The sequence below is a fragment of the Canis lupus genome, chromosome 20 (genome assembly GCF_003254725.2).
Source record: "Canis lupus dingo isolate Sandy chromosome 20, ASM325472v2, whole genome shotgun sequence".
NCBI classification, from domain to species: domain Eukaryota; kingdom Metazoa; phylum Chordata; class Mammalia; order Carnivora; family Canidae; genus Canis; species Canis lupus.
In genome coordinates this window covers 31282616-31309480 of record NC_064262.1, presented here as the reverse complement: position 1 = coordinate 31309480, position 26865 = coordinate 31282616, and the positions used below count along the sequence as shown (strand labels likewise).

The window sequence follows — 26865 nt, the reverse complement described above, 5'->3', positions numbered from 1 at the left end:
GGGGAGGGGCCTGTTGTGCTGATTTTCAGGTGTTAGCAGTTGGGGGAGCTGCTGTGCCCCTGCCTGGTGCAGGGCTCAGTGGGGGTTGTTTACCCCGTGAGGCCGCAGGAGGAACAGCCCCAGTGGCGGGGCAGCTCTGGAAACCTGGATTCATCAAGATAAGAAGCTTTTGCACAGCAAAGGATACAGTCAACAAAACTCAAAGACAACCTACAGAATGGGAGAAGATATTTGCAAATGACATATCAGATAAAGGGCTAGTTTCCAAGATCTATAAAGAACTTATTAAACTCAACACCAAAGAAACAAACAATCCAATCATGAAATGGGCAAAAGACATGAACAGAAATCTCACAGAGGAAGACATAGACATGGCCAACATGCATATGAGAAAATGTTCTGCATCACTTGCCATCAGGGAAATACAAATCAAAACCACAATGAGATACCACCTCACACCAGTGAGAATGGGGAAAATTAACAAGGCAGGAAACCACAAATGTTGGAGAGGATGCGGAGAAAAGGGAACCCTCTTGCACTGTTGGTGGGAATGTGAACTGGTGCAGCCACTCTGGAAAACTGTGTGGAGGTTCCTCAAACAGTTAAAAATAGACCTGCCCTACGACCCAGCAATTGCACTGTTGGGGATTTACCCCAAAGATACAAATGCAATGAAACGCCGGGACACCTGCACCCCGATGTTTCTAGCAGCAATGGCCACGATAGCCAAACTGTGGAAGGAGCCTCGGTGTCCAACGAAAGATGAATGGATAAAGAAGATGTGGTCTATGTATACAATGGAATATTACTCAGCTATTAGAAATGACAAATACCCACCATTTGCTTCAACGTGGATGGAACTGGAGGGTATTATGCTGAGTGAAGTAAGTCAGTCGGAGAAGGACAAACATTATATGTTCTCATTCATTTGGGGAATATAAATAATAGTGAAAGGGAATATAAGGGAAGGGAGAAGAAATGTGTGGGAAATATCAGAAAGGGAGACAGAACGTAAAGACTGCTAACTCTGGGAAACGAACTAGGGGTGGTAGAAGGGGAGGAGGGCGGGGGGTGGGAGTGAATGGGTGACAGGCACTGGGTGTTATTCTGTATGTTAGTAAATTGAACACCAATAAAAAATAAATTAAAAAAAATGCAAAGGTATTAAAAACTAACTAAAAAAGATTTCTATTTCAAAGTGAAAACAATACAATGAATGTGTTTTCTACTTAAAAATCATGATCACTAAGTGGCAGATATAATTTTATATAATTCAATTGCTACCAGTATTCACTAATTGGGGTTTTAATTTCGTCTGATCTACTTTAGTAGCTTTTAATATAAACACAAGACTACATGAAGCAGGCAATTCCAAAAAGGAAAAATAAATTATTCAGGGGAGAGGTGCTTTATCCAAGGTCCATGAAAGGAGGTTTATTAAAATGCAGGATACACAGTATTTTTTAGTCCAGGAATGCCCCCATTTTTCATGGCAACCCCATTTATTTGTACATTTCAGAAGATCCATGAGCCCCTGGACATTGTATAAAAATTTGGTGTGTATACACATTTTGAAGAAGGAGACTGGCTATAGTTTTCTACCAGAACCTTAAATCTGTGATCTCTCAACAGTTAAGTAGTCACTAATGCAAAGAAATAGTTGTATCATGTCTGATCTTTCTCTGTGCCTCTGAGCTTCCCAGTAGCCAAAACTAAAGGGAAACACAAAGCCATCCAGGTGGCTCAGTCGGTTGAGTGTCTGACTCTTGATTTTGGCTCAGGTTATGATCTCAGGGTTGTGAGATTGAGCCTGCATCAGGCTCTGTGCAGTCTTCCCTAGATTCTCTCTGTCCCTCTCTCTCTGCCTCTCCCCTTCCTCTCTTCAACCAACTAACCAATCCATCAATCTTAAAAAAAAAAAAAAATGCCATTTACCAAAGAGCTAAGAAGAGACTCAAGTAGAAGGCAGGCTGATCTGGTCATGAGGTAGTGAGCTGGCTCACAGCACCTTGCAGACTAAGGTGGGAATTTGAGACTTGATCTCTTGAAGGGTTTTGGCTTTTTAAATGGTCAGGTTTGCATTGCAAACTATCTTGTGCTGCTTGGTGAGGTTGGATTGGAGGAAGGCGGGACAGCAGGACACTGTCTTGAGGTGGTCAGGGGGAGGGGGCTGGAAGGAAGTAAACAGACAGAAGGGTCATGTGGAAGGTGGCAGGGAGGCAGAGGATACCCAGAGGTAGGAATCTGTGTCTCAAGAGTCAGAGTTTTCTCCATTCTGGCTTTTGTCTTTTGAACCCTCCTGCATTTGCTTGTCAGTGTCCCCTCCCTAGGCAAGGAGCTTCCTTGTAAAGCCCCATGGAAGGTGTGAGTGATGATGAAGTGCCCAGTACCTGTAAAGTCACTGAAAGTAGGCCCGCAGGGCTGAGGCTTCTGCTGCCATTTCCTCCTCGGATCTCCACAAGGTCGGGGAGTCTTCCTCTTCCTTGTCATGCTTCTGGAGCTTTAGAGAAAACAATGGAAAAGGCTCATTAGTGGGTCCTTGGGATCCTGAACAAGTGTTATGGGCTGAACACAATTTGAAAATCAGAGGCTGGAAATTTGTGTCTCTTCATTGCATTGGTTGCCCAGATTTGAAAATGGGGAGGTGTCCCATAAGAATCACATTTCCAGCTTTTCTAATAAAATTACCAGATTAGACTATCCTGTGGCCTGTTCCATGCTTTGTCTTGTCTGCAGAGGCTGTGAGTGGGAGTCACAGACTGGGAACCATCTTCCCATTTTCCGTAATCCCCACCACTCTCTAATCTTATGCTCTGCTGGCATCATTCATTTATTTTACTCATTGGATACTAAAGGCATGGGTTTGCTGCCTACTCATGATCATTCCTCCAAGTTGGCCTGTGGTTTACCTACTATTTTCTTTGGCTTAGTCTCTCTTATATGAGCTCTGAGCAGTTTTGTTCAGTGAGCCAAAATAGCCCATGCAAATCTGTGATAATAATACAAGAGCCATGAGTACTGAGTAGGAAATGAGAGCATATCCATTAAAAGGGGGCCAAGTAGGCAAATGGTTAAAAAAATTAAAAAACATCAAAAAATTAACAATTGCTCTAAGTCAACTGAATCATTTAAAAATTTTCAAATACATTTATTTTTTAAAGCATCTTATATATGTCTCAGATTTACATAGAGAGTAAATAAAATTTCAATTCTATCAGAGAGAGGGTGTTCTTAGAACATTTCATTAGAAGAGCTCAATTTTCCCCCTTAATCTCTTGTTGCAATTCAGTTTTATTAACTAGATTTGTTATTCCTGTGTGGGGCTTTATCCACTGTAAAATGCTAAAGGTATAAATTCATAGGATGCACAGTGTAGTGTTTTGTAAGTCATTGGAAGAGAATGAGGTAAATGATTTAACAGCATCAATGATGGCTGGTATTTATGATATGAATGGGTAGTTTCTTTCATGTGTATTATTCCATCCTGCATAATTTCATTGAATCTGTACCGTAATCCATACACAAGGCGGACACTACTTAGCTCCATTTTAACAAGGAGGAAATTGAGATCTGAGGAAGTTCATTTGCTTGTCAAAGATCATCCAGCTAGACAGTGGCAGAATTGTTCCCAATGATTTTTGCCTTTTTATCTATCCTGGAGAAACTGCCATGCCACCAAAGAATGGCCAGCTCCACCCACCAGGTGCATTCCCCTAAAAAGGCAGATCCTTGAAAAGGATCTTACTGCCTCAGCAAAAAGTCTCTCTACTACCATAGTGGAGTTTCCTATCTCAGGCCCAAATTACTATAAATCTAACCCAGAGACATCCCATGCCCCTCACCCTCCACCTCTGTGGCCCTTTGCAGCAGATGGAGAAATTTCACCAGTGGTTCAGAACGAACTTTGACACACAAGGCAAAACAGTGCATAGCCTGGCTCTCCAGCTGAGCTGTATTTCCACTTGGGGGAAGTTTGAGCCTAAATGAGGTTCATCAGCATATAACTGGGCCACAAATCTGTTGATGAGGGTCATGGATCTTCCGTTCAGAATTTGGCTGCCAGCGCTCTGGTTTTACATTTTGCCACATAGATTTAATTCTCCTTAGTGGAAGAAAACCACATTAAGAAGTCATTTCCTTCCTTGCGGAGGCAGATATGACGCAACTGCTACAGGCGAGGCAAAGGGGATTGCTATTTTTCTACTCAAGAACTAATTTTCATTTTGATACTAGCTTTAGGTCTGTTATAAATCCATCTTGTAACAATTCAATAGGATGACAAAGAACAATATATACAGCCCAGAAAATATAGCCTTCCCCACTTCTGGTGCTGCCATTGAAAAGACACAGAAATCAAGCATTAAGTGGCTTCATCACCACAGATCATACCAGATGAATCGAAATAATTTAGAGCCTGTGAACGTTAATGCCTCCCTGGTTATTAGGCGACCGTCTGTTATTGTCATATGCCTTACAGATGGCAACGTTGTGTCGACACTTCGAAGTTGTTTATGCGAGGTAGGAAATAAATAAAACAAAAACTAATCATATTTGCAAAGCTCTGTTGTATATGGTTTTTAAAACTTAGAGGTTTCCCTCCTAAAGTCCCATATGGAAGCATGTGGCTTCCTTTAGAACAGCAATGTTCAGTGCTGGCTGCCCACTGGAATCACCTGCAGAACTTAAAAAAATACTATTGCCTGGGTCAACCCAGGGATCCTGATTTAATTTGTCTGGGGACAGCCTGCATTTGGCATTTTTTTTCCGAACTTCTCACCTAATTCTAAGGTACACTTATGGTTGAGAAGCACTGAGTTTGGGAGAAATGTGTATGTGTATGGGTAGAACCCGTGTATATACAGAAATAAAACATTTTCCTGTAAACCCATTGCTTGTCACTCTATCAACAGAATAGATAGAGTGCTTTGCAAACTCTGCTCTAGAACTGCTTTCCTTCGATTCTCATTCTCTCCAAGAGGTGTGTGGACCATGGGGCTTGTCCCAGCAACTCTAGGTTGCTTATCTAGTTCAGGAGCCTTTGAATGAATTTTCAGTGTCTGCAGAAATAGGGAGCCCAGGAACCATCCTGATGAACAAGACTTGTGTTTTAGAAGAGCCCCCAGGTTACTTGAAAATTAAGCATGCTATAGTTTGGAGTAAATTTCTGCTTCCCTGAGGCAAACCAAGAACCTGGTAGCTGCAAGCCATCACAGGCTAGCAGAGATCAACTCTAATGACCTCAAACAACAGTTTATCCAGCAGGTACTACATGCCTTGAGGAAGCTTTAATGGGGGGGGAGTTCACTTCAGATGAACCTTCCAGATTAACTTAGGCTGTCCCCAGGAAAGGCAATGACTACTTATTAATGTAAAAGATATTTATTCTGTCCCTGCAATGCTAGGGGCTGGCCCTGGCACTAGAACACTGAAACAGGCCCTTTTTCCGTCTTCAGGGGGTTTCCAGGTAGGGAGAATAGACACCAAATGGTTAATTAAGAATGAGAGGGGCATCTCCAAATGATAGGGCTGCTGCTAGGAAGGCATGACCTAGTTCGAAAGGCTTTTGAGAATCAATTTAGTTTGGTAAAGAAAAAGAGTGCTATAATAAAGAGTGAGGGGTAAGAGGGAGTTATCTAAGGAACATGGAGCAATATCTCTCCAAGAAGATGAGGTTAGGGCCAGACTTTGACAATGAGAGATGCAAATTCCTTAACTCTTTGTGCCTTAGTTTTTCCCTCTGTAAAAAGGGAGCAGTAAGAGTTGTGAGTAGTTATGTGCATGGCACATAGTAGTAGTAACAGCAACAGCAAATATTACCACTGACTACTTTTAATTACTAGGCTAGATATACTGTCCCCCCGACAGTGACCACTGACCAGCCCAGTGATGTTATATCCAGGAGTAGAAGTGTATTTCCTATCTTCATGGTTCCCCAGTGACATGTGTCTTTTGGACCTTAAATACCCTGTAAAAGTATTAAGAGCTGTGGCCAAAATTCAGCCCCATATCAGCAAATCTACTGACACATTCAGTCGAAGGAGGAAATTTAGCCCCTCCAGCTCTAAAATGACTTACAATAATCCCCTAACAAGCAGAGTTGTTGCAAGGAGTGAAAAAGGTATTAATGGAGGCTCCTCACAGGTAAAAGTCAAGGTTCTAGAGTACAAAAGCATGTGGTAATGGTCAAATACAGTCAAAATTACCATAGGAGCGTGGCTGCTAGAGTTGGCAAATAAAAATACTAAAACAAATGAAATCAGTTTGTTTCATTTATCTCATGAAGTATCTGGGACATATTCTTACTGAAAAGTATTATTTCTTTATCTGCAATTCAAACTTAAATGGGCTTTTTCCTGTATTTTATCTGGTAACTCAGTCCAGGAGACCTCTTTGAAAAAGCCCACACCAAGTACTTGGGTTATTCCCACATCTGCTGAGCTGTGAAATTCTGGAAAAGATACAAGCTGTCCAAAGGATGAACAGATTCAAGGCCAGCATTTGGTGCACTCTAAGGCTTATTATTGCATGAAACAAAGAATAAATCACCAGTTCTCTTCAAATCTCCTAGCTATCACTTCTCAAGTGTACACTTTTTCACATTTTCACATCTCTAAAATCAAAGTGTGTTCCACAATCAATGGTGTGTCGTGATTTAATTGGTGGTGTTTTTCTTTGTTAGTAGTACATAAAAGAACAGTTCTTCTAGGTAACTATCTGGGATTCAGCACACTGCAATGCTCCATCTTTCCTCCTGATAATTACATCACATAAGTTAGGTTAAATGGCCATGAAAATGCTCAGCACCACAGCACATTCCTCTCCTCCTCTCTATGCAACAGTGAAACTTTGGAACAGTTGACACTGTTTTCACAGGTAGTTGGTTCTTTAGAGGAAAGTGCTCACCAAAGTAACAAAGTTTGCAGAAATTTGAACCAAAAAGTCTTTATTCACATTCAACAGAGTGAAGTCTGTGATGGCTCCTGGAAGAGTATTCCATTTCTATACAGCTTTGAAAAGAGATTAAAAAAATGTATCTGCAGTCATTCCACTTTATCTGCCTGAAATGATTTTGGGGAAGGTAGTGTTAACAGGATTTCTGACGGAAGTACTGATATGCGTCGATTTTGACATTCCGCTCCTTCCTGGGCATTGAGCGTGCTATCAGGAGGTATGTGGGGTAAAGATTAATTCCCTGATGTAATGCTCAAACTGCCTTGGCTATTGACTTTTTTATAGCTCTGTAATGGAATACAGTAGGAAGAATGATTCACAATAATTTAAATGTTTTTCAGAATTTGGAACTAACCTGTAGTAAAATGCCAAACGGTCTTCCAAGGGTGGGGTTAGGGGGAGAGAAACAATTTAATACCACTTCTTAAAGAAGCAAGTGGCTGAATATAAACTTGGGTGTTGTTATAAAGTACATTAATATATTTCATTGTTATTAGCTTTGTAAAACAACACAAAGAGCAGACAGCTTAAACTATTTCTTATGGGTTGATGGCTTTGTTGAGACAGGTGTTTATATAAAATCTTGAAAGGGAAATAATATCCAGGAATAGGGAAGTAAATCCATAATATATATATATGATTCTCTGCCTCTACTTTCAATTTACCCAACAAGCATTTGTTGATCTTATGATATATTCCAGGCACTGTTCTAGGTCTTATGATAGTGATAAAGATGAATAAACCAGACATCTGTGCCTCCTGAAGGCTCACCACCTGATAGGGCAAACAGATTTATACATATGTAATTTAATCCAAGTCTGGCATAAGGACTGGGCTGGGCTAGAAGTTCTATCATAGCACTCTCAAAATATCTGAGGGAGAGAGTAATTTTTCCCAGGGTGGGGTCTTGGGTTGATTTTACAAAATTAGGATTTGCATTAGGCCTAAAAGATGGTGGTGGGATTTTTAAGGACAAGGGTATTCTAGGCAATGGGAACAGCTTCAGCAGACACATGATGTGTGTGCCAGCTCTCCTGCAATTTGTGCCATGGCTAGCTTAACCAACTGCTTGCATCCCTCTTTCCCGAGGAGTCCTGACGTGGGTAAGCCTGACCATCTATCAGAGGGGTCAAGAGAACTGAAATTTACTTGCCATTTTAAGAAGCCTTAACATTTCATTTTTTAAATATGGGGTAGACATTTCAATGACCCAGAGATGGCCTCTAGTCTATGACTCAAAGCCATGAACAGCTCTGAATCCTACTGAGAGAGAGTCATTCCACTTTCAGTCTTGCCCTAGTCCTTCTGAGCAATTGCAAAGAAAGGACTGGCATCTCCTTAACATGGTACCAACATGACCTTCAACAGAACCAGGGGAGCCATCCAGACTCTAGCTAGAATTTAATAAGCTTGTTTTGTTGAGAGTTGAGATCATATTTATTTTGAGAGTTATCTCCCATTTATGATGTCATCTCAAAGTTCCTGTTAAAGTAAATTTATTTAAGGTAAAGAGTCAATTTTGAAAATAGATGAAGTATGACAGTATCAGAAATATAGCATTAAGCCTGGCATGAACCTTGAAAGATGGTCCAGAGGTGGGAAGTTCAGTGAGGTGAGGGAAGTCACTGAAAATGTGAGGCTAAAGTGTGGGCTTTCTAGAATGTGGATGTGATTGTTTCTATTGGGCTGAACTAGAAAAGGCTTCAGAATTTGTTAGTTTTAACAGAATTTGAAAGTCAAAATGATTTAACAGTATAAGAGCTCTGAAGAACAACCAGTGTATCATGATCTGTAGGGATGGTAGAGTGGTGGGGAGGGGGATTGGGAGGAAGACCTCCCCAGAGAAGTTCTGGTTAAGCTGAGGTGTGAACAATGGCTAGAAATCTCTTAAGCAAAGAGGAAAGAAAAAGGATATTTCACACAGAGGGAGCAGAAGTGCAGAGCATTGAGGAAAAAGGAGTCTTGGTTGAGTAACTGACTAGAAAAGGAAGGGACATGGCGGATCATTTGCAGCCTGTGGGGATGGCTGAGAAATGTGGATTTTATTTTTGGTGCAAAGAAGACATTAAAGGGTTGGAAGCGGGGAAGTTAAAAGCTTAGAATAATTTTTTTTTTTTTTTTTTTTTGTAGAACGTCCTGGCTGGAGAATGAGTTAGAGAGAGATTCTGGCTCCTGCAGCAGCCAGACCAGAAATGATGGGAGCTGGGCAGGCATGGGCTTGGATGAAGGGGGGCCCTCGGGATGAAGGGGAGCTCAGCTGCTACAGACGCTAGTGTGGTGGTGACTTAGTGGCTATATGTGCAGTTAGAGACTGGGGCTCAGTGCCTCCCCATGGTAGGCAGACCTTTCCCAGACAGCTTCCTTCTGGGCCCTTTGTAGAGCGCACACGGATGCTGGCTCCCCTGCTTACGGCTGCTCTAAAACAGTATGAAAATCACCACCGTCCTGCCCAGTATGTGCCTCTCTTCAGACACACGCTTCCCAAACCCCCCAAGAATGCTTCCTGGACCATTTAGATAGAATTGGGTTATATTTCATGACTGGATGTTGTCTCGCTCTGTCTCAAACACACAGCCAGCATCCTTTGAGCACACATTTCCTCCCCCAAACGCCAAACACCTCTTCTCTACATGCTGGTTATTGAGCTCATGGTCACTCACTTAGGCCTTTCTTGGCGTCCGAATGAATCACCTCTTGCTTTCATTTGATACAAAATAATAAGTCTGTGCCACCAACCTTGGGCAGCCACTTGTGTTATCTTAGAACCCTGAGGTTCTTCAGATATTACTTGATGCGAAAATGTGTTAACTGCCTCCTTTCTTACTCTCTATGTGAGCTGGAACTCTAGACTGATGGCTACATTGTGAGACCTTTAAGTGAAAACAAATGACCTCCAGTGCCTTGTTCACTGTGAAATTTCCAAAGCCTAGTTTATCGCCTGTATGGAGAGAAATCCAGGTAATCAACAGTGCATTCATCATTTGATTAGTTGCCCAAGCTTTGGCTTAAGCCTAACTTGCTTGAGTTAAAGCAAAAGTTTTTTTGTGCGTGTGTGTATGCTGCCAATGAGGCCAAAATGCTGAAATAAGCTCTTATATTAATTAATGGCATCCTACTTTCAAGGAGTATAGAGTGTTGATGTTTAAGAATTTGTAACCCCCCAAAGTATTTATTAACTAGAAAATCACAGCACTGGAAAATAATTATGCCAAACCACTGTACTATAACAGAACCCAATTGCTTATCCAATTATACATTAAAGTATCACATTGTCAAGCCAATTGCCAAAGCAGCAAATGAGACTTTACCAGCGTCACAACTTGGACCAGCTATTACTCAATTGGCTGTACTATGAATGGTCTTCGGAGTATCCCAGGCATCCTATAAAACCTGTACAAACCAGGGTGGACAGTCAGGTTTGGTGGAGTACATGCCTGCTATCATAAAATTGCTTTCATGTGGTAGGCATTGTAATCTGTAGTGTTCCATCAGAAGCTTATTAGGAGCAGTTCAGCAAAGGGAGGCTTCCGTTCCTGGTCTCATGCAGTTGGTTTCAATGAAAACAACCAAGTAGTCACTTCTTGTCAGAGGACCACTCAGCAAGGCTTAATCTGAAATGTGTATTTGAGAACGGTAACCCCAGACAGGGATTCCTGGATCTGCCATGCTGCCTCCTGGCCAGCCACCATTTAGAACTTTTTCACAACGTGGCATCAGGGCAGTTGAGGAACCAGGCTCAGGAACTGGACCATGAGGGGCTTGCTGGTGGTGTTGAGATTGGAGTCACTACATTTGAGAATCATTAGCACAGACAGGGTAAAACACAAACTTGACTTATTTTGAGGACAACCCATGGCTAAAATCTTCCTCAGAGTGTACCACAGTGAGCCTCATGTTCCTAAGGGAGGAGAGTGATCCTCCCCAACAGTTGGGCTCAGAATTTCAGATGAAACTCCCACGATAGTAGTAGTGGTTACCAGGGCTTTGTAGAGAAATCAGTTGTGCTCACCCAGCAGTTTTTGGTATTTCCATTATAGTATGCCCTCAACAATTGTTAATGTGGTAGAAAGCCTCCTGTCTAGTTCTTGTGTGTCTGATAGAAATCACCAAATTACAGTAACATTCATCAATGTCTCTTTACTGCTTGCTGGGTTTGACACCCAGTGTATTTTCAAGAAGCACAGTGTGTTTTAAGGGTGATTTGTCTCCCAACTTAGTGGCTGTACAAGTTCATCATTCCCATTTTCCAGATGAAACATCTAAGTCTCCTAGACACTTGAATCACTCAACCAACATGGCTAATGAGGAACAAGAAATATAGTTTGCAGGCTCTTAGTGGACTCTTGGATCTATTCTGTAAATTCTTGGCAACTTTCCTGTAGTTAACATTTTTGAGAACGTAGGTGATAGAGCAGCTTGGAGAAGAGGTCTACCTCCAAGCTGGGATCAGCCGAGGGAGTCTCCTCGAAGGGCACAATTGCATCTCAGGCAAGTTTTCAGTAAATAATCGCTGATCTCTGACACCTCACCCTAGGCTCCATCATATCTGAGCTTTACTGGCTTTTTAATGGGAAGGAAATTGGTGAAGCAACAGGGATTAGAGATTTCTACCAGTTTGATTTCCTTAGGCCTCCTGTTTCTAGAAGCATGCTCACCGAGAAATGAAATGAAACTCTTTCTGAAAAGGAGTTTCATGATGGACCAAACTTTGGAAAAGGAAACATTTATTCAGAAAGCAATTTCCTTAAAAAAAAAAAAAAAAAGCAATTTCCTTGGCAAGCCATGTTCCGCAAGCCTTCCCCCCACCGTGTCTTGGATATTGGTGTTTGAGAGAGAGTGTTTTCCTTTATTTCCAGAGTGATGTCAAGTTTGGTATTCAGAATGAGGAAAAAGAAAACGCAAGAGGCCAATTTCTGGTTTCTTTTGAACCTCCTGAACATTTTGTTTCATATTTGCTCCTACTACAATATGGCTTCTATTTCTAAAGGCCCTTTAAAGAATCTTTAGAAGAACAGCCCAGGCAAGAGAGCTCTCCTTGAGGAGAGTGGAATATCTGTACTGCAAGAAGCTAAGCAAAAACATGCCACCATAGACATGGCCTCAGAATCCTCTTCAACATAATGTTGCAGGCAGCAACAACTAAACTCTCAAGATAAAACCCATTTGGAGAAGTTGAATGAGGGGTGTGTGTGGGTTGCACAATCCAGGTCTCCCAAGCATTGGAAGCTCATTTCTCTGCAGAACTCATTCAATTATTCAACAAATAATAGTAATATATCTACTACATTGTATTATTCTGTGCAATGGTGAGTAAGCTGGACAAGGTTTAGGGCCCTCAGGAGGCAAATATTTGAGGAGAAAAGACAATTAGCAAGTAATCAAATCAGTTACTACCATTCCAGGGAATAACAGAAGTACAATAGACCATGCAGACAGGGTAGACTGCTCTGAGGAGGTGACAAGGAGGCTGAGAGGGATCAGCAAGTGTGTCATACCCAGAAGAAGAGCCGAGGTACCAGATGGTCTGTGCCTTCCCTTTCCTTAGTGCTAGAGGCATAAGTGCTAGAAGAAGGATTGGATGATTTGGTCACGTCACTCTTGTTGAGCACCTACTTCTTGTTGGGCTCCAAAGAATATTAAGTGAAGTTGCAGTAAGTCCAGACTCCATGAGCTGAAGGTGGAGAGGTGAGATGGAACAGCTAAGCCCAGCTTTGCCTCTGAGATAGGCCAATGCCACTTTGTGGCTTGATTTTTTGCCTTCTGGTCCTCTGTTCCTCCTTAATACCAGGCCCTCCTGATAGGAAATTTTTCACAGAAAAGCAAGTGAGCAGCAAGCTATTTGCACAAGTGGTTACCAGCATAGGGCAGCAAGGACACAGGCTGACCTCGCAAGCGTTCGCCATATGTTTGGCAGAGCTAAAAGAGCTACCTAACACCATCTGGCCAGGTGCCTGGCACCAGGACCCACATGTTGGCAGATGAAAAATGACTAACATAAAATCTATATGCCAAGAGTATTCACCACTCCCTTGGATTGGTCATGAATTTCTTCCTTTTATAAGACAATCATTCTGCCTCTGTTATGAAGCCACATCCCATGAAGCTGCTACACACCCATTTCAAGTAACATGCCCTCTGTTATTCACAAACTCATTGACTTCTGATGGAGCTGTGCCAGTGCCCTTCAAAGCCTGGTCCTGTGAGTTGCACAAATAAATTAGAAGAAGCCAACCTTTCCCGAATGCCTTTCTTTATTTCATTTAAAAATCTTCTTTAATGAAGCCATAAAGCCTTGGATACAGCTGAAATGCTAAGCTTACCATGCGTGACAGCAGATTTTTGTCACAAAGGATTTCAAACGCCTTAAAAAAAATACTTGAAAGAAACTAAGATTTCCTTGTTATAGGCTCAACTGCTCATTTTATATACCCTATAAGTGACCATAATCCAGAAATCAGCACTGAAAACAGATGTAAGCCAACTGTAAACATATACACATACAGCTTCACCACAGTGAACACTTAAAATGCAATACTAGGCTTGTGATTATTTCGAAGCATCAGGCTAGAAAAGAGATACCTTCACCTTTTTTGGCTTCCTACTGTGCATCTAACCTCTCATTTATTTATTACTGAGATGCTCAAGAAGCACTGTAGAAAGAGCCAAGCCTGGGATTTATACTTATATAAATAGTATATCAATAAATATAAATTATACATGAAAATCTACGCTTGACTCATATATATATGTATATGAGTGTATATATATAATTGTGTGTATAGCTTAATTTTAAGATATATAACTCACAACAATGTAAGTTATAACTTCATGAATGAAAAACCCATAAAAATCTTTTAAGAGTCCTAATCTTTTAATTAATCTCACCTCAGTGCTGCTCAGGGGTTTAAAGGAGTTTGGTTGCTTTTTAAAGGATAAAAGATCAAAATGAGTTAAAGTAGCTTCCTACAATTTCAGGTATCTATTTAAAGTCCCAGAAAAAACTGTTTGAAAAATGCTTGGTCCAAGAATGAGGGACAAAACCTATATTTACAGTTCTCCAGTCCAAGCATCCCAGGGGCACTCATGTACTGTCTTGAGATCTTACCCTTCCCTGAGACAATAGGCCCCTGATAAGCAGTGCCAGGAAGCCATCTGTCCTCATCCTAAATCTGACCCTCCCTTCCCCAATCCCTATGCATAAGCTCTGAGGGTCACACAGCATGAGATCAAATTCACATATAAATACCACTTTACAATGCTGATGGATTTGAACTACACCTAAATCTGGCAAGTCCATGGTCTGGAGAGAATAGGGACCCTCAGGATCCCCCTGGCAGCACTGGGGAGAGGATATATTGGAGCACCCGTTTTGGATTATGGTTTGGCATGATCTCCTAAAGCTGACATTCACAACACACTGTGACCCGGCAATACTCTCCAGGTATATATCCAAAAGAAAATTTTCTCATATATATGAGAATGTTCAAAGCAGCTCTAATTAAAACCCACAAAAACCTTGAAGTGACCAATGTTCTTCAAAAAGTAGATGAATAAACTGATATATTCACATCATACAATATGACACAGTGGTCAAAAGAATTGTTTGACGGAGACAATTAGTCCAAATGGACAAATCTTAACATATTATGGAGGAAAAAATAATTTTTAAAAGATAATTGTGGGATGATGCTTTTTTTATAAAGTGAGAAAACAACTTAAAAATACATCCTTTTTAAAAAATGCACAGAAATGCCTAAAACTGTGTAAAAAGAAGTGAAGCAATGGGATCACGAGATTCAGGGTGATGGATAACTCTGTGACAGGGCACAAGGAGAAGGGTGGGGTGTTGGCCTATCCTATGGCTAGGTATAGGGTAGTGTCAAAAATCATAGCTTTTGTGCTGATGGGCTTGCAGATACTCAATTAGTCATTCAACATAACTCCCGTCAAAGCAGGCCATGAATGAAAACAAACATGGCCATCCCTGGGCAACATGCAGTTTACAGCATAGGATCACCACAATTTCCCTCCCTATGGAAATCCAGCTCCCATTCGGAGAAGCTCCATAAGAACACAACATAGTAGCATTTGCGATGTAAGAGCACTGAAGTTATTAATTGGATTCCAGATGTCTGAAATTGATGTATCCCTTCACTGAATCCCCCCTAGGATCTATTTTGGGTATAACACTTCACACAGGATGCTGTTCTTAATTAAAACTGCTCTGCCTTAAGAGCTTTATGTCTGTGAGATAGTCATCCAAACATTCTCCTCTCCATAAATTTCCTCTTATGTCCTATTTCTGAAGCAAAAGTAATACTCGCCTGGATTTTAATAAACATGTCTTCAGTGGTAATATAAATTTCGCATGCTTTCTACATTTCATTATCTCTTTTAGTCCTTTTCTTCATACTGATTCTCAGACCAAGACTGTATTTGAAGGGCTTTGCAGCCTTATGCTGTTTCTGTTTCCCACACTGGGGGCAAAAAGCAGTAAGCTGATTGCTACTTGGGTAGGAAACACAGACAAGCTGTTGGAAAAAAAAAAAAAAGCCATTAATTGCCAAGCTATTTTGCTCCTCTCCCTCTTTAATTTTTGATTTTGGCAGTAACTGACTAGTTCATTGGTATTAGATTGAAGCCCAGTAGCCAAGTTATCAGTCCAAGATCTGTGAGTTCCTACATGGTTACTCAGATTTTATCTACCAGATGCCAAAATTTAAAAATCAGGACAACTTGATTTTTGGTATTCCAGAAGAAAACCAAAAGCAAAAAACCCCCACAAAAAAACCCCAAACCCCTGCTGATTTACTGTTCTCATAGAATAGCATCCAGAATCTGCTAAACCATGGAGACTAAGTTCAGGTGTCTAAATTAAAGCACTTCTGCATGCAGAATCTCATTGGATCAACTCTGGGTAAGTAGAGGCATAATATTCTTGTCCCCATTTTACAGAAAAGGAAACAAAGACCCAGGGAGATTAAGTGGGTTGTGGGGTCTTTTCTGCAGTCTTAGTCTAGAAGCCTCGGCATGTTTCTCTACTAAAAAAGGAGCCTCAATGAAATCTAAGAGAAGTGGCCTGAATCTAGATTTTGAAGCAGAACATCACAGCAGGAGGACTGTATAGTGGGGCCTCTCTCATTTAAAAAGTTTAAATTAAGTTCTAGATAGTGGCCCACGACAGTCTCCCAACTCTTGCTATCAAATGCTCTGGTCTTGAGTTATTGACCTTTGACATGACTTTCTTGGCATGATAGGCCCTTACTTACCATTCCACTCCATCTCTCAACCCCCTCTGTGCCTACCCTGTTTAAGTAGGAGTGGCTCTTTCAACAACCTGCCTTGTTTTACCACTTGTCCTCTGCACATACTGTCCTCTCCAAGGGATACATTTCTTCCCCTGTTTTCCCCAGGCTAGACCAGGTGGCCCTTTGATGTGTTCCGTTTCGGGACATGACTGTGTTATAAATATCTTACCCACTAAGTTATAGGTCTTATGAGGGCAAAACCATGTCTATTAGCAATATTCCATCTTCCTTGAACTGTCAAAACAACGTCTCATGGTTCAATCTAATACCTTAGTGAAGACCTTACAAAACCAGAGTTCTGTACGTACTGGGTGTTCACTAAATACTTCTTGCCCAAATCAACCAACCATCTCAGAAGGGTGACACAGTTATAGCCATCCTCAGTCCTCAAAAACGGGTTTCATTCTGTTCTTCCAAACACATAATACTGATGCAGGGACACAGACACACTCTAAGAATGATACAGAACAAAAAAATATTTCTTTATAGCCTCCATAAATCTGAAATTTATATTTACTTGATCCAAAAATTTATGATGCAATAAATTGATGATGAACCTAAGTAGACAGCCAAATGTTGAGTGTCCTTAGTCTTTGCTCATGGATTCCCTAGTGCCATCTTCTTCCCTCTTTCAATAATGAGAAAAAGCTAAGTAGCAAGCAGAAGGGCAAATTAAAGGGTTTATGCCTGCACAGAGGGCAGCATCCTACCCTTATTTGTGACCCGTGATGAATGACAATTTCCTTGTTTCAGAGCCTGGAAGATCACCAAGGAAGTGGACCTCAGTTATCTCACAGCTAATCATCCCTTGAAGGAGAAGCTTGAGAGAAATGGAAACAACATGGGAGAGCAGAGGCTGTGGTCTGGAGTATGCTCTGGGTGGCCAGTGAGAACCTGTGGCCACATCCCGTTCCTGAGCCAGCCCTCTGGTGACACCCACCCTTCTCCCACTGGGGTAAGGGAACATCTCGAAGAAGACTGGGCAGGATGCCTGTCAGTTTCTACAACGTTCCTTCTCATTGTGGGCATTCTTCTACGTGGCTTCTTAATTGTACATGCGCACACACTGTGTCAAATGGAGTTTCCATCGCCTCTACTCACTGCGTATTACATTTTTAATCAGTATATATAATTACTTACCACAAGCTGCCAGGCCAGATTTTCTGAGCATTAGTCTAATTAACTTAAGCTTGATAATTATGTTTCAGATACCATAGCAGTACACACAGAATTTGCAGATTATGCCGCCAGCTTATTTGATTCCAATAACATGTTTTCTCAGACAGTGGGTTAGTTTAGATTTTTTTTTAATGGCCATCTGATAATTATTTAGGTTTCAAAGTTTTCCCTCAAACAAAATCATTGTGCTATTTAAGACAAGCTTCTCAAATAATTAATGCAGACCAGACTAAAATAGGTGTCTGTGTATTTTTACACATACAAATCTGGGGGTATTTTTGTTTTGTTTTTTGTGTTTTTTTTTGTTTTGTTTTTTGTTTTTTGTTTTTTTTTTTTTTACTAATATAAACGCAGGCTGAGGAAATATTAAAGTATAAAAAGTTCTGATGGTCAAACGGCAGAACTTTCCATGTTTCAAATGGTCTATGCTTTGCCTTTTCCCGTTACATTTATTTGCCTTCTAGTTGACAAAAAATGAGAGAAAAGGAGAGGCAAAAGAAATGGAAAGCCTCCAGGACTTATAGGTGAGAAATTGGGGGATGATAAATTCCCTGATGAACAATAAACAATATACTGAGGGCTTGCTACATGCCAGGCACTGAGTTAAAAACCCTTTTTGTGGATTATCTCATCTAATCATCCAGTAACCCTATGTGGTAGGTATGTGTTACAGATTGAATTGTGTCCCTACCCCCAAGATGTGTTCAATCTCTAACCCCTAGAGTGTCAGAATGTAACCTTGGATCTTTACAGAGGGAATCAAGTTGAAATAAAGCCACCAGAGTAGACAATCATGCAGAAAGACTGACCTCCTAATTCAGTGGGGAAGTTTGGACACAGCCAGCCATGCACACAGGGAGAATGCCATATGAACATGAAGGCAGAGACTGGGATGATGAGTCTATAAGCCAGGAAATGCCAGAGATTGCTAGCAAACCCCAAGCCAAGACAGTCATGAGACAAATTCTCGCTCAAGGTCCTCAGAAGGAACTAACTGCTGACATGTTGATTTCAGACTTCTAATTTCCAGAATTGTGATAAAACACAGTTGCCACCCACTTTGTGTTCCTTTGCTATGACAGTCCTAGCAAATGAATACAGTACGCATGACGCCACTCCCCATCTTACAGATGCCAAGGCTCAGAAAAGCTATGTGGTGTGTCTAGGGCCACATAGCTGTTGCACGGTAGGGGTGGAGTCCACAATGGGGTCTGACTCCCAAGCTCATGTTCTTGACCTTACCCACACCCCAGCCATGGAGCTATTGCCTAGGAGGGGGCAGAGAAGCAGTGCAACAAATCCTGGAAGTGGCTGATATGCTGTGATCATTTTATTGCTTCTTAATTAAGAGTAAGACTGAGATGGTACTTGTTTCCACGTTTATAGACAGCTGCCTTTATTTTTAAAAAAATGAATGCTGGAAATCCCTGCTTCCTAGATTCTGAGGGCAACAAAACAGAATGTACCTTTGCTCATAGTGATGGCAATGGTGCAGTTTTGTTCTCTTCCCACTTGTAACAGGAGAGAATAATAGGCCAAAAGATCAGTTGTCAATTATGTAAGGCATAGGAGGAAACAACAAATGAAATAGCCACTCTATTCAATCCACAGAATCAGAGAGGAAAGGACAGATAGGTTTTCCCAAGATGTCATAGCGGATGGAGAGAGCAAGAGTTAACAAACCAGCTCCATAAAGATCACTGACAGGGAATAAGAATAATTCTTGGGAAGAGATACAACCTTGATCCAAGGAAGGAAAGCACAGGGATGTGAAGAAAGAAAGAAAAAATGACACTTCCCTAAGAATGTCTATTGGAATGATCCAACAGAAAGTTTGACACCAGGCAACGGAAGGTAGCTTCATGTGCACTGAGCCTGTTACATCTGTTGTAAGACAGTAAAACCATCCAAATCCCCCCAGGAATCTGTGGGCTAGAAGCTGGCACCCCCACATGACCATAAATAGGGGCTCCAAGTGGTGAAATAGCCCAAAGTCAACCAGAAAATCACTGGGATGCCTATGTGGAAGAACAACGCAAAAGGACTGTATTAGAGACACTGAGGCAGAGTCTTTGGGAGAGCTGCCTTTCTCCTAGAACAGTAGTGTTGAGGTATCTATTGGTATGTGTATAAGCTTACACTTAAAACATGGGCTACTCACTATTGAGAATTTTCACAAATTACATCCAAGTTCCTCTAGAATGGGGGTTCTGACCATTTGGGGGCATGTCAGGACATTTGAGACTCTGATCAAAATTATGACTCCTTCCCCTTGGGAAAAAATGTGCATACAAATACATCCTCTCACATGAAACTTCCTTGGGGGAATCATGGGTCACAGCTTTAAAACCCACAAAACATACTTATTTCTCTAAGGACCCCAGCAATGACATGATGTCACAACAACACATAGTGTGCCATTGCACACTTTGATGGGGAAAATTCCTCTCCTCAATCCTTGGCTTGTATTTCCTCAGCATACCTGTTTCCACCACTGCTGGGAGCTCTACTGTGCTTCCTTCACCTTTATTCACCTGGCATGTCAGTCCAGTGCCCACAACATCCCCCCCCCCCCCCCAAGTAAGAATCAAGTAAATGTTAAGCAAATTTTTAGAAGGCCTCAACTGGAGGTATAGCACTCCCTCTGACTCACATTGCTTCCCCTCCTCGACTCTCACTTTCATCACCTATACTATTAAGTGGAAATCATACCACCACCAGCCCTGCTATGTGCAATAATACAAGTGAAAGCCATTTCTGATAGCAACAACAAGCACCTATTGTACGCAAACTCTGTTTTATGTACTTTACTCGTCTTCATTAATCCTCACAACTATCCTGGGAGGGTGGCCCTACACTATCTCCATTGAATGCAGGAGGAAGCTGGGCCCAAAGAGATCTGGGGACTGACATAATCAGGCACAAGACTGGGATGCAAACACAGGCAGCCAGTGCCCGCATCAGCCCTCCTGACCACTGTCCATTATGTCTCTTTCTAGACTAGGCAATGCCATACACATGTCAGAAACTGTTAGGACAAGAAGGCAAGATGGCCCTTTATTAACATAGCAGAGCTTGGGTAGAGGTGAATTTTGGAAGGCTCTATGGTAAGACCACTGGAAGAGCTCAGTGTTATGATCCCAACCAGTTGGCATCTCAAGCCACATTAACAAACCTGGCCTCCTCTGGTAGAGCCAGCCTGACCTGTGAGGTAGCTCTTCTGTGAATGAGAAACACCTGGCCTTTCCTCTTATGCTCCCCTGACACCCAGAACAGTGATTTCAGCCCTGGGTGGATGTGAGGCAGATATCAAGGAAGGGAAGCAGCAGCCTCAGGCTGGACCCTGGGGTAGGTTGGGTACCATAGAGTGGAGAGCCAAGGCTCCTTCTAAAATCTGTTAGATTCACCCAGACTTACTGTGGTGACCCTGTTAATACACCTGCAGGCCAGTTTGTGACTCACCTGCCTGTGGCCACTGAGCATGTGCCACACCATGCAAAGTCCTTTCTTTCCTGTTATAGACAAAAGACTTCCCTCCTCTGATCTTTAGTCAGAGAGTTCCTGCCTATAAAGTTTTCAAGCAGTCCATGCCCAGATGTACCTTGGATGGAATTCCAAATACTCCCTAAGGCCCAATCTTCACTGCCAAGCAGTCAAATGACTGCAGCTGATGTACAGGCTGGAGACAGAGCAGTGGCCAAGCCCTCTCAGGACTCACAACACTGGTGGGCCACCCAGAAAATAATCTGGCACCTACAGAAAGTATGGAATGTGCTGTGATGAGGGAAATCTGGGCAACTGTTGGAGCACCAAAGAGGAAATGAATCTGGGCTGGGGGAAGAGTGGTATGCAGGGGCTTGCCTTTATCAGAACAAAAACCCCAGATACCATGCTGAGCTCCATGCTCAGTGCCTGCATGCTTTAGCTCAATTACTCTAAAACATCTAGAACTTGAGTAGAGCATCTTTGCCCACTGTTCTTCTCAGTCCTCCTCATCCTCGGGGGTTTCAATTTGAACATAACCTCTTTTAAGAGCCATTGGGACCTACCTTTCATCACCTACCCCCTCAGGTCCATCACAGTGTATGTCCTTCAGAGAGTGGCAATCTGCAGCCTTCCTTCCCCAAGTGTGGACTGCTGACCAGGATCATCTGGGGTCTTAGAAATACATACTCTTCAGCTCCAGCCTGGATGAATCCTAAGCACTGTCCAGCTGCCCTGTCCAGCACGGTGCCCCTATCCCCATGTGGCTCCTATGCACTTGAAACATGGCTACTCTGAGCTGAGATCTACTTACTATACATGTGAAACACATACTGGCTTTAGAAGACTTAGTGCAAAAAAGAACATGAAATATCTCGATAATTACTTTATACTGGCTACCTGTGGAAATAATATTTTGTATATTTCAGGTTAAATAAAATCTATTAAAATTTTATCTTTTTTTTTAAACGTGACTACTTTAAGGGTTTATATTACATGTATAGCTCACATTCTATTTCTGTCATATGAGGCTGCTTTAAAAATGTGAAAAGCTAGTCAAGGATAATGATCAGGAACCGGTGTTGGCAAACTATAGCAGACGGGTCAAATCAGGGCCAGTGGCACCTACGCCGGCACATGCTCTTTCATGGGGACACGGCTGCTCTTCCTCCTCATGCACTGTCGTGACAATTTCTGTGTTCCAAGGGCAGAATTAGGTAGGTGCGACAAAAACCGAATGGCTTGTAGAGCCTAAAATATTTACTACCTGGCCCTTTACAGGAAAAGTTTGTGGGCCGTACTCAAGAGCACTAGTTCCAGAGATGGACGGCCTGCCTCTCGATCAGGTCGCTACCACCTTTCAGTACATGAGGCTGGGCAAGATACTTCATGTCTGAGCCTCAGTGTCTGCATCTGAATCAGGGACAGGAGTACCAATTGTACAGGACAATTATAATGATTCAATCAGTGGGTGTATGTGAAATTCTTTAAGGCTTTGTACCTACTAGGTTCTCAGTAAACATTAGCCACCTTTGCTGTCACTACTAGCAATGATCACAGGCTATAATTAGACATTTTGTGTTTTGTTACCTTTTTTTTGTTGTTGTTGTTTATTTCAGAGAGAGAGAGAGAGCAAGAGCATAAGCAGACCGAGTGACAGGCAGAGGGAGAGGGAGAAGCAGGTTCCTACTGAGTGGAGAGCCCGACATGGGGCTCAATCCCAGGACCCTGGGATCACAACCTGAACCAAAGGCAGATGCTCAATCGACTGAACCATCCAAGTGCCCCTGTTACCTTTGTTCTTATGCGTTGCTCTATCAGATTAAAAACCCCAGGGGAGCAGGGATATTTTCTCCATCTTGATCCAGCTATTTCACTGAGCGCAGTTTCTGGCGCATAGTAGAAATTCAGGAAGTATTAGTTACAGAGGCAAGTACTTTGCCTAAGGCTGCCTGATCAGTAAATTGCCAGGACTTGAACCTGGTTCCTTCTGTTCCTCAAACTCTTAACCTCTCCTGCCACCACCAAGTAGTGTGGTCTCTAAACCAGCAGTCATTGTCACCCAGGAGCCTGCTAGAAATGCATATTCTTAAGCTCCATCCCAGGCCTGTTGAATCAAAAACCATTTTGACAAGATCCAAGAATGTCAAGAGATTCATCGACACACTTAAGTTTAGGAAGTGCCACTCTGGGCTATAATTCCCAGTTAAGACTCTCTTTCCCCTCAACAAAATAATTAATGTAGTATCAATCTTTCCACTGAGTCCCCTGTGGGGGCCCCCTAAGACCAGAGCTGATGATTTGTATTCACCCTACCGTGGGCCTGGGGGCATTTAGGTCCTGTGGTAAATGTCACTGCGCCATGTCAGAAAGTGCCCTTTCTCCTGCCAGGTTCAAACCACTGAAATGCTGGGGTGACCTCTCTGCAAAGAAATCTGCTTAACATTCCATACCAGCCTCTACTGACCAGGCTACAGGCTCTAGTGGATGCAGCGGGGTCTGAAAATCTACTCCTAAGTCATTTCCCTTGGGGTACCTACCTCAGTGAATTCCTTCCCCTCTGCATTTTACACACCAGCGGTTGCACCACCAAAATAAACAATCCATGCCACATTTAATAGCTCAGGCACCTTCCTCTTGAGTCTACAAATGAAAGCAAATCATCTCCTACCATATTAAAAAAAAATTAAAATTCTTTCCGCCCTGACTCTGGTTTTCTTACTTACTGTCCACGACTACATGCTCTTCACCTCACTATTTTCTTAGAAATGGTCCATTATGTGGCACTTCATTGGATGAGGGTGTTTAAAATTAGCACAGAATCTTACAGTGGGTTCCCATTTGTCACAGCAAGAAGTTTCAAATTGTGGCCATCAGATGAACACTTGAAATTAGCAGAAGACTGATTAGCATAATTCTTAAGGGTCTGAACTCTACACCCACAGATGGCCTCTGAGAGGACTGACGAGGCAGAAAGGAGATTAGGATAAATCTAATTAGCTAGGGGTGTTCCCGTCTCTCCAGTCAAGTAGTGAGGGATGGAGACGATGTGATGGATGGACAGATGGATCTAATGAAGCCCCATTACAGTCCTTCTGATTCCCACTCACAATGAGAGAACACATTACCCTGCTAATGGTTCTGGGAGCTAAGGCAGCCCGAGTTTGGTGCTGTGACCTCGAGAATGCATTTGAATTGCCTGCCCAGCTCTTTGCACATACCCACGGGATATAAATGAGCCCGAACACCCCATGCCTGCTGAGGTGCTGCCCCTGCCCATGGGCTGGAAGCACCCCTACTACCACCACCACCACCATTCCGCTCAGGGAGTGAGCCTACCTCCTGGCTCCTGGCTCCAGGTGCTCAAGCTGGAGCCCCATAGCTTTTCTGCTCCTTCTGTTCTACGACTTGGACCTGTCCTAGGAGATGTGCTGTGGTTTGCACACGTTCCCAATGCTACATGCTGACACAGACTACTGTTGTTCTCTTCGCCGGGGGTGATGGCCACACGCTATCACCACTGCATGCTGATTAGGGGCAGGGCCCTTTTCTTGAGGAGCTCATGCTCCAGTCACAGAGAGGTGAGAGAAGAGCAGCACGGTTCACAGGCTAGGTGCAAAGTGCTGGGAGGATGGGCTCTGACAGCTCAGAGAACGAGGCAGAAACAGCGGTGGTCTCTCAGGGGAAAGTCACGGCAAGAGGCAGGCCTCCACAGGATCTGGAGAAAGGCCCATCTCTCCCCTGGCTGACCTCAACCACCTCCTAAATGTCTCCTCGCTTCTACTCTTGAACTGCTATAGTCCAGCATCACTGAGAAGTCAGATCATGTGACTCTCTCCAGTAATAATCAGAGCTGACATTTACTGAGCGCTTACTGCATGCTCGGCACTTGATCTAAGCACATTTCATACATTATTTCACTTAATCTTTTTTTTTTTTTTCACTTAATCTTTGAAACAGCCCTGTGTGGTAGGTACTGGTATCATCCTTATATTACAGATGAGAAAATGGCAGCACGAAGAGGTTGTCTGGTCCAGCAAGTATCAGAACTGATAGAAAATTTCGGGCACCCTTTCTCTAGAGTTCAGATTCTAAAGCCCAGTAACTGGTGTTCTTTGGCCCCTTTCCTCCCATCACATATGGAATAAGATCTAAGCCCCCCTCTGACCTCATCTTGCTCTAATCTTTCCCATGCTCCCTGTACTCCAACCACATTCTCTAAGTACACCGAGTATGGTTCACCTCAGGTCCTCTGCATTTGTAGTGCCCTCTGTCTGGAAAGTGTTCCCACTTTCTCCTACCCAACCTGGAAACATCAACCTGACTCTGATTCTCAGCAATTTAATTGACTCCCTTCCCACCCAGGTGATCTCATTCAAAGCCTTGGCTCCAAACATCATCTCTGTGGCTCCCAAATTTGTTTCTAGCCTGGAACTCTCTAATGAGTTCCAACCCTGTGTATCAACAGGTTTTCTGATGATTGCTCTTGCATGTACAGCGAAAACTTCCTATTTCTTATAACCAAAGGAGAACACCTAACTTGTAGCCTCCCTACCCTATGTCTGTGTCAGTCTTTCCAGGAAATATCACTAGTCATCCAGCTGGTTACTCAAGCCAAATACTAGGAATTCTTAGTCTCTAAGTCCTCATAGTCAACTCTATTAACAAAATCGACCAGCTGTATTTCTTTCTTTTTTTTTTTTTTAAGATTTATTTATTTGAGAGAGAGACAGAGAGCAAGGGGGAGGAACAGAGGGAGAGGGAGAAGCTGACTCCCCACTGAGCAGGGAGCCTGATGCAAGGCTTGATCTCAGGGCCCCAGGATCATGATCTGAGCTGAAGGCAGATGCCCGACTACTTGAGCCACCCAGGTGCCCTCAACCTCCCGTATTTCGGAGTCATACTGCCAAATGGGCTACTTCTCTTCACCTCCACTGTACTATGATCTATCATAAACCACTGTGATAACTTCCTAATTGGCCCCCTGGCTTACACCTTCACCTTCTTTCAACCCAGCCAGAGGGATCCTTATACAACTTCGGTCTTGACATTTCCTCCTCTAAGACCCTACAACTCTAACTGGTAAGACCTCTGGGCTGCCGCCTGCTTGTATAACCACAGCTCCTTCTACTTGTTCACCAGTGCTCTGGGCTCACTGGCCCCCTTTCCATCTCCTGAGCATGCTGAGCTCATCTTAGACCCATGGCTTTTGCCATCACTATTTACTCTGCTTAGAAAATTCTCTGTGCCTTTTTCCGTTGGTTATCAGCTGCAAAGTTCTCTCCTTGGCAAAGCTTTTCTGATACCTCTATCTAGATTCATTTGCTCCAACACTGTTGGAGTTGCATCCAACATTTGCATGTTTACTTGTTTTTGTCTGTCTTGCCCACAAGGGTAATTTCTTTGAGGACCTGGAATGAGCTAGATTGTTCACCACAGTATCCTCCTGGTGCCCAGAACTTTAAGGCGGTATCAAGAGTATTTGTCCAATAAAGAACACCATGTGATTATAAGCTAACAAAGTGCAAATGGAGGCTGTAAGATTGAAGACAGATGATGATGCTGAGGCTCCCACAATCAGTGGAGATGGAGAGTGGATAAAGAACCAAAGTAAAGGGAACTTCTAGAGACTGGGAAAAAGTCTAATGTGTTTCCTTTGTTGTAACTGTTACCTATGAGACCCTGGAGCTACATAGGTGAATAGACCACCACAGGCCCTGTCCTCACAGCGCTTATGTTGTTTAAACCCTTTGTCCCCATTTTAGGATAGGTCAGGGGGAAGCAATTTATATCTATCCATCTATCTATCATCTACCTATCTATCTGACATAAAGAGCCATATACTAAATATTTTAGGCTCTGTAGGCATACAATTTGTGTCGCAAATACTAACTCTGCTGTTATAGTGCAAAAGTAGCTCCAGACAACACAAAATCATGGCTAT

General features: G+C 42.6%; 1 protein-coding gene across 22 annotated transcripts in view; it reads right to left on the bottom strand.

Annotated features, from left to right (window-relative positions):
• Positions 1-26865, bottom strand: part of FHIT (fragile histidine triad diadenosine triphosphatase) — a 1380560-nt gene that overhangs the window by 24877 nt on the left and 1328818 nt on the right. For all 22 annotated transcript variants that reach the window (XM_049097821.1, XM_049097832.1, XM_049097822.1 and 19 more), the window contains one exon: positions 2391-2500. In XM_049097821.1, the coding sequence (XP_048953778.1) occupies positions 2391-2500 (110 nt within the window). The remainder of the gene's footprint in view (positions 1-2390; positions 2501-26865) is intronic.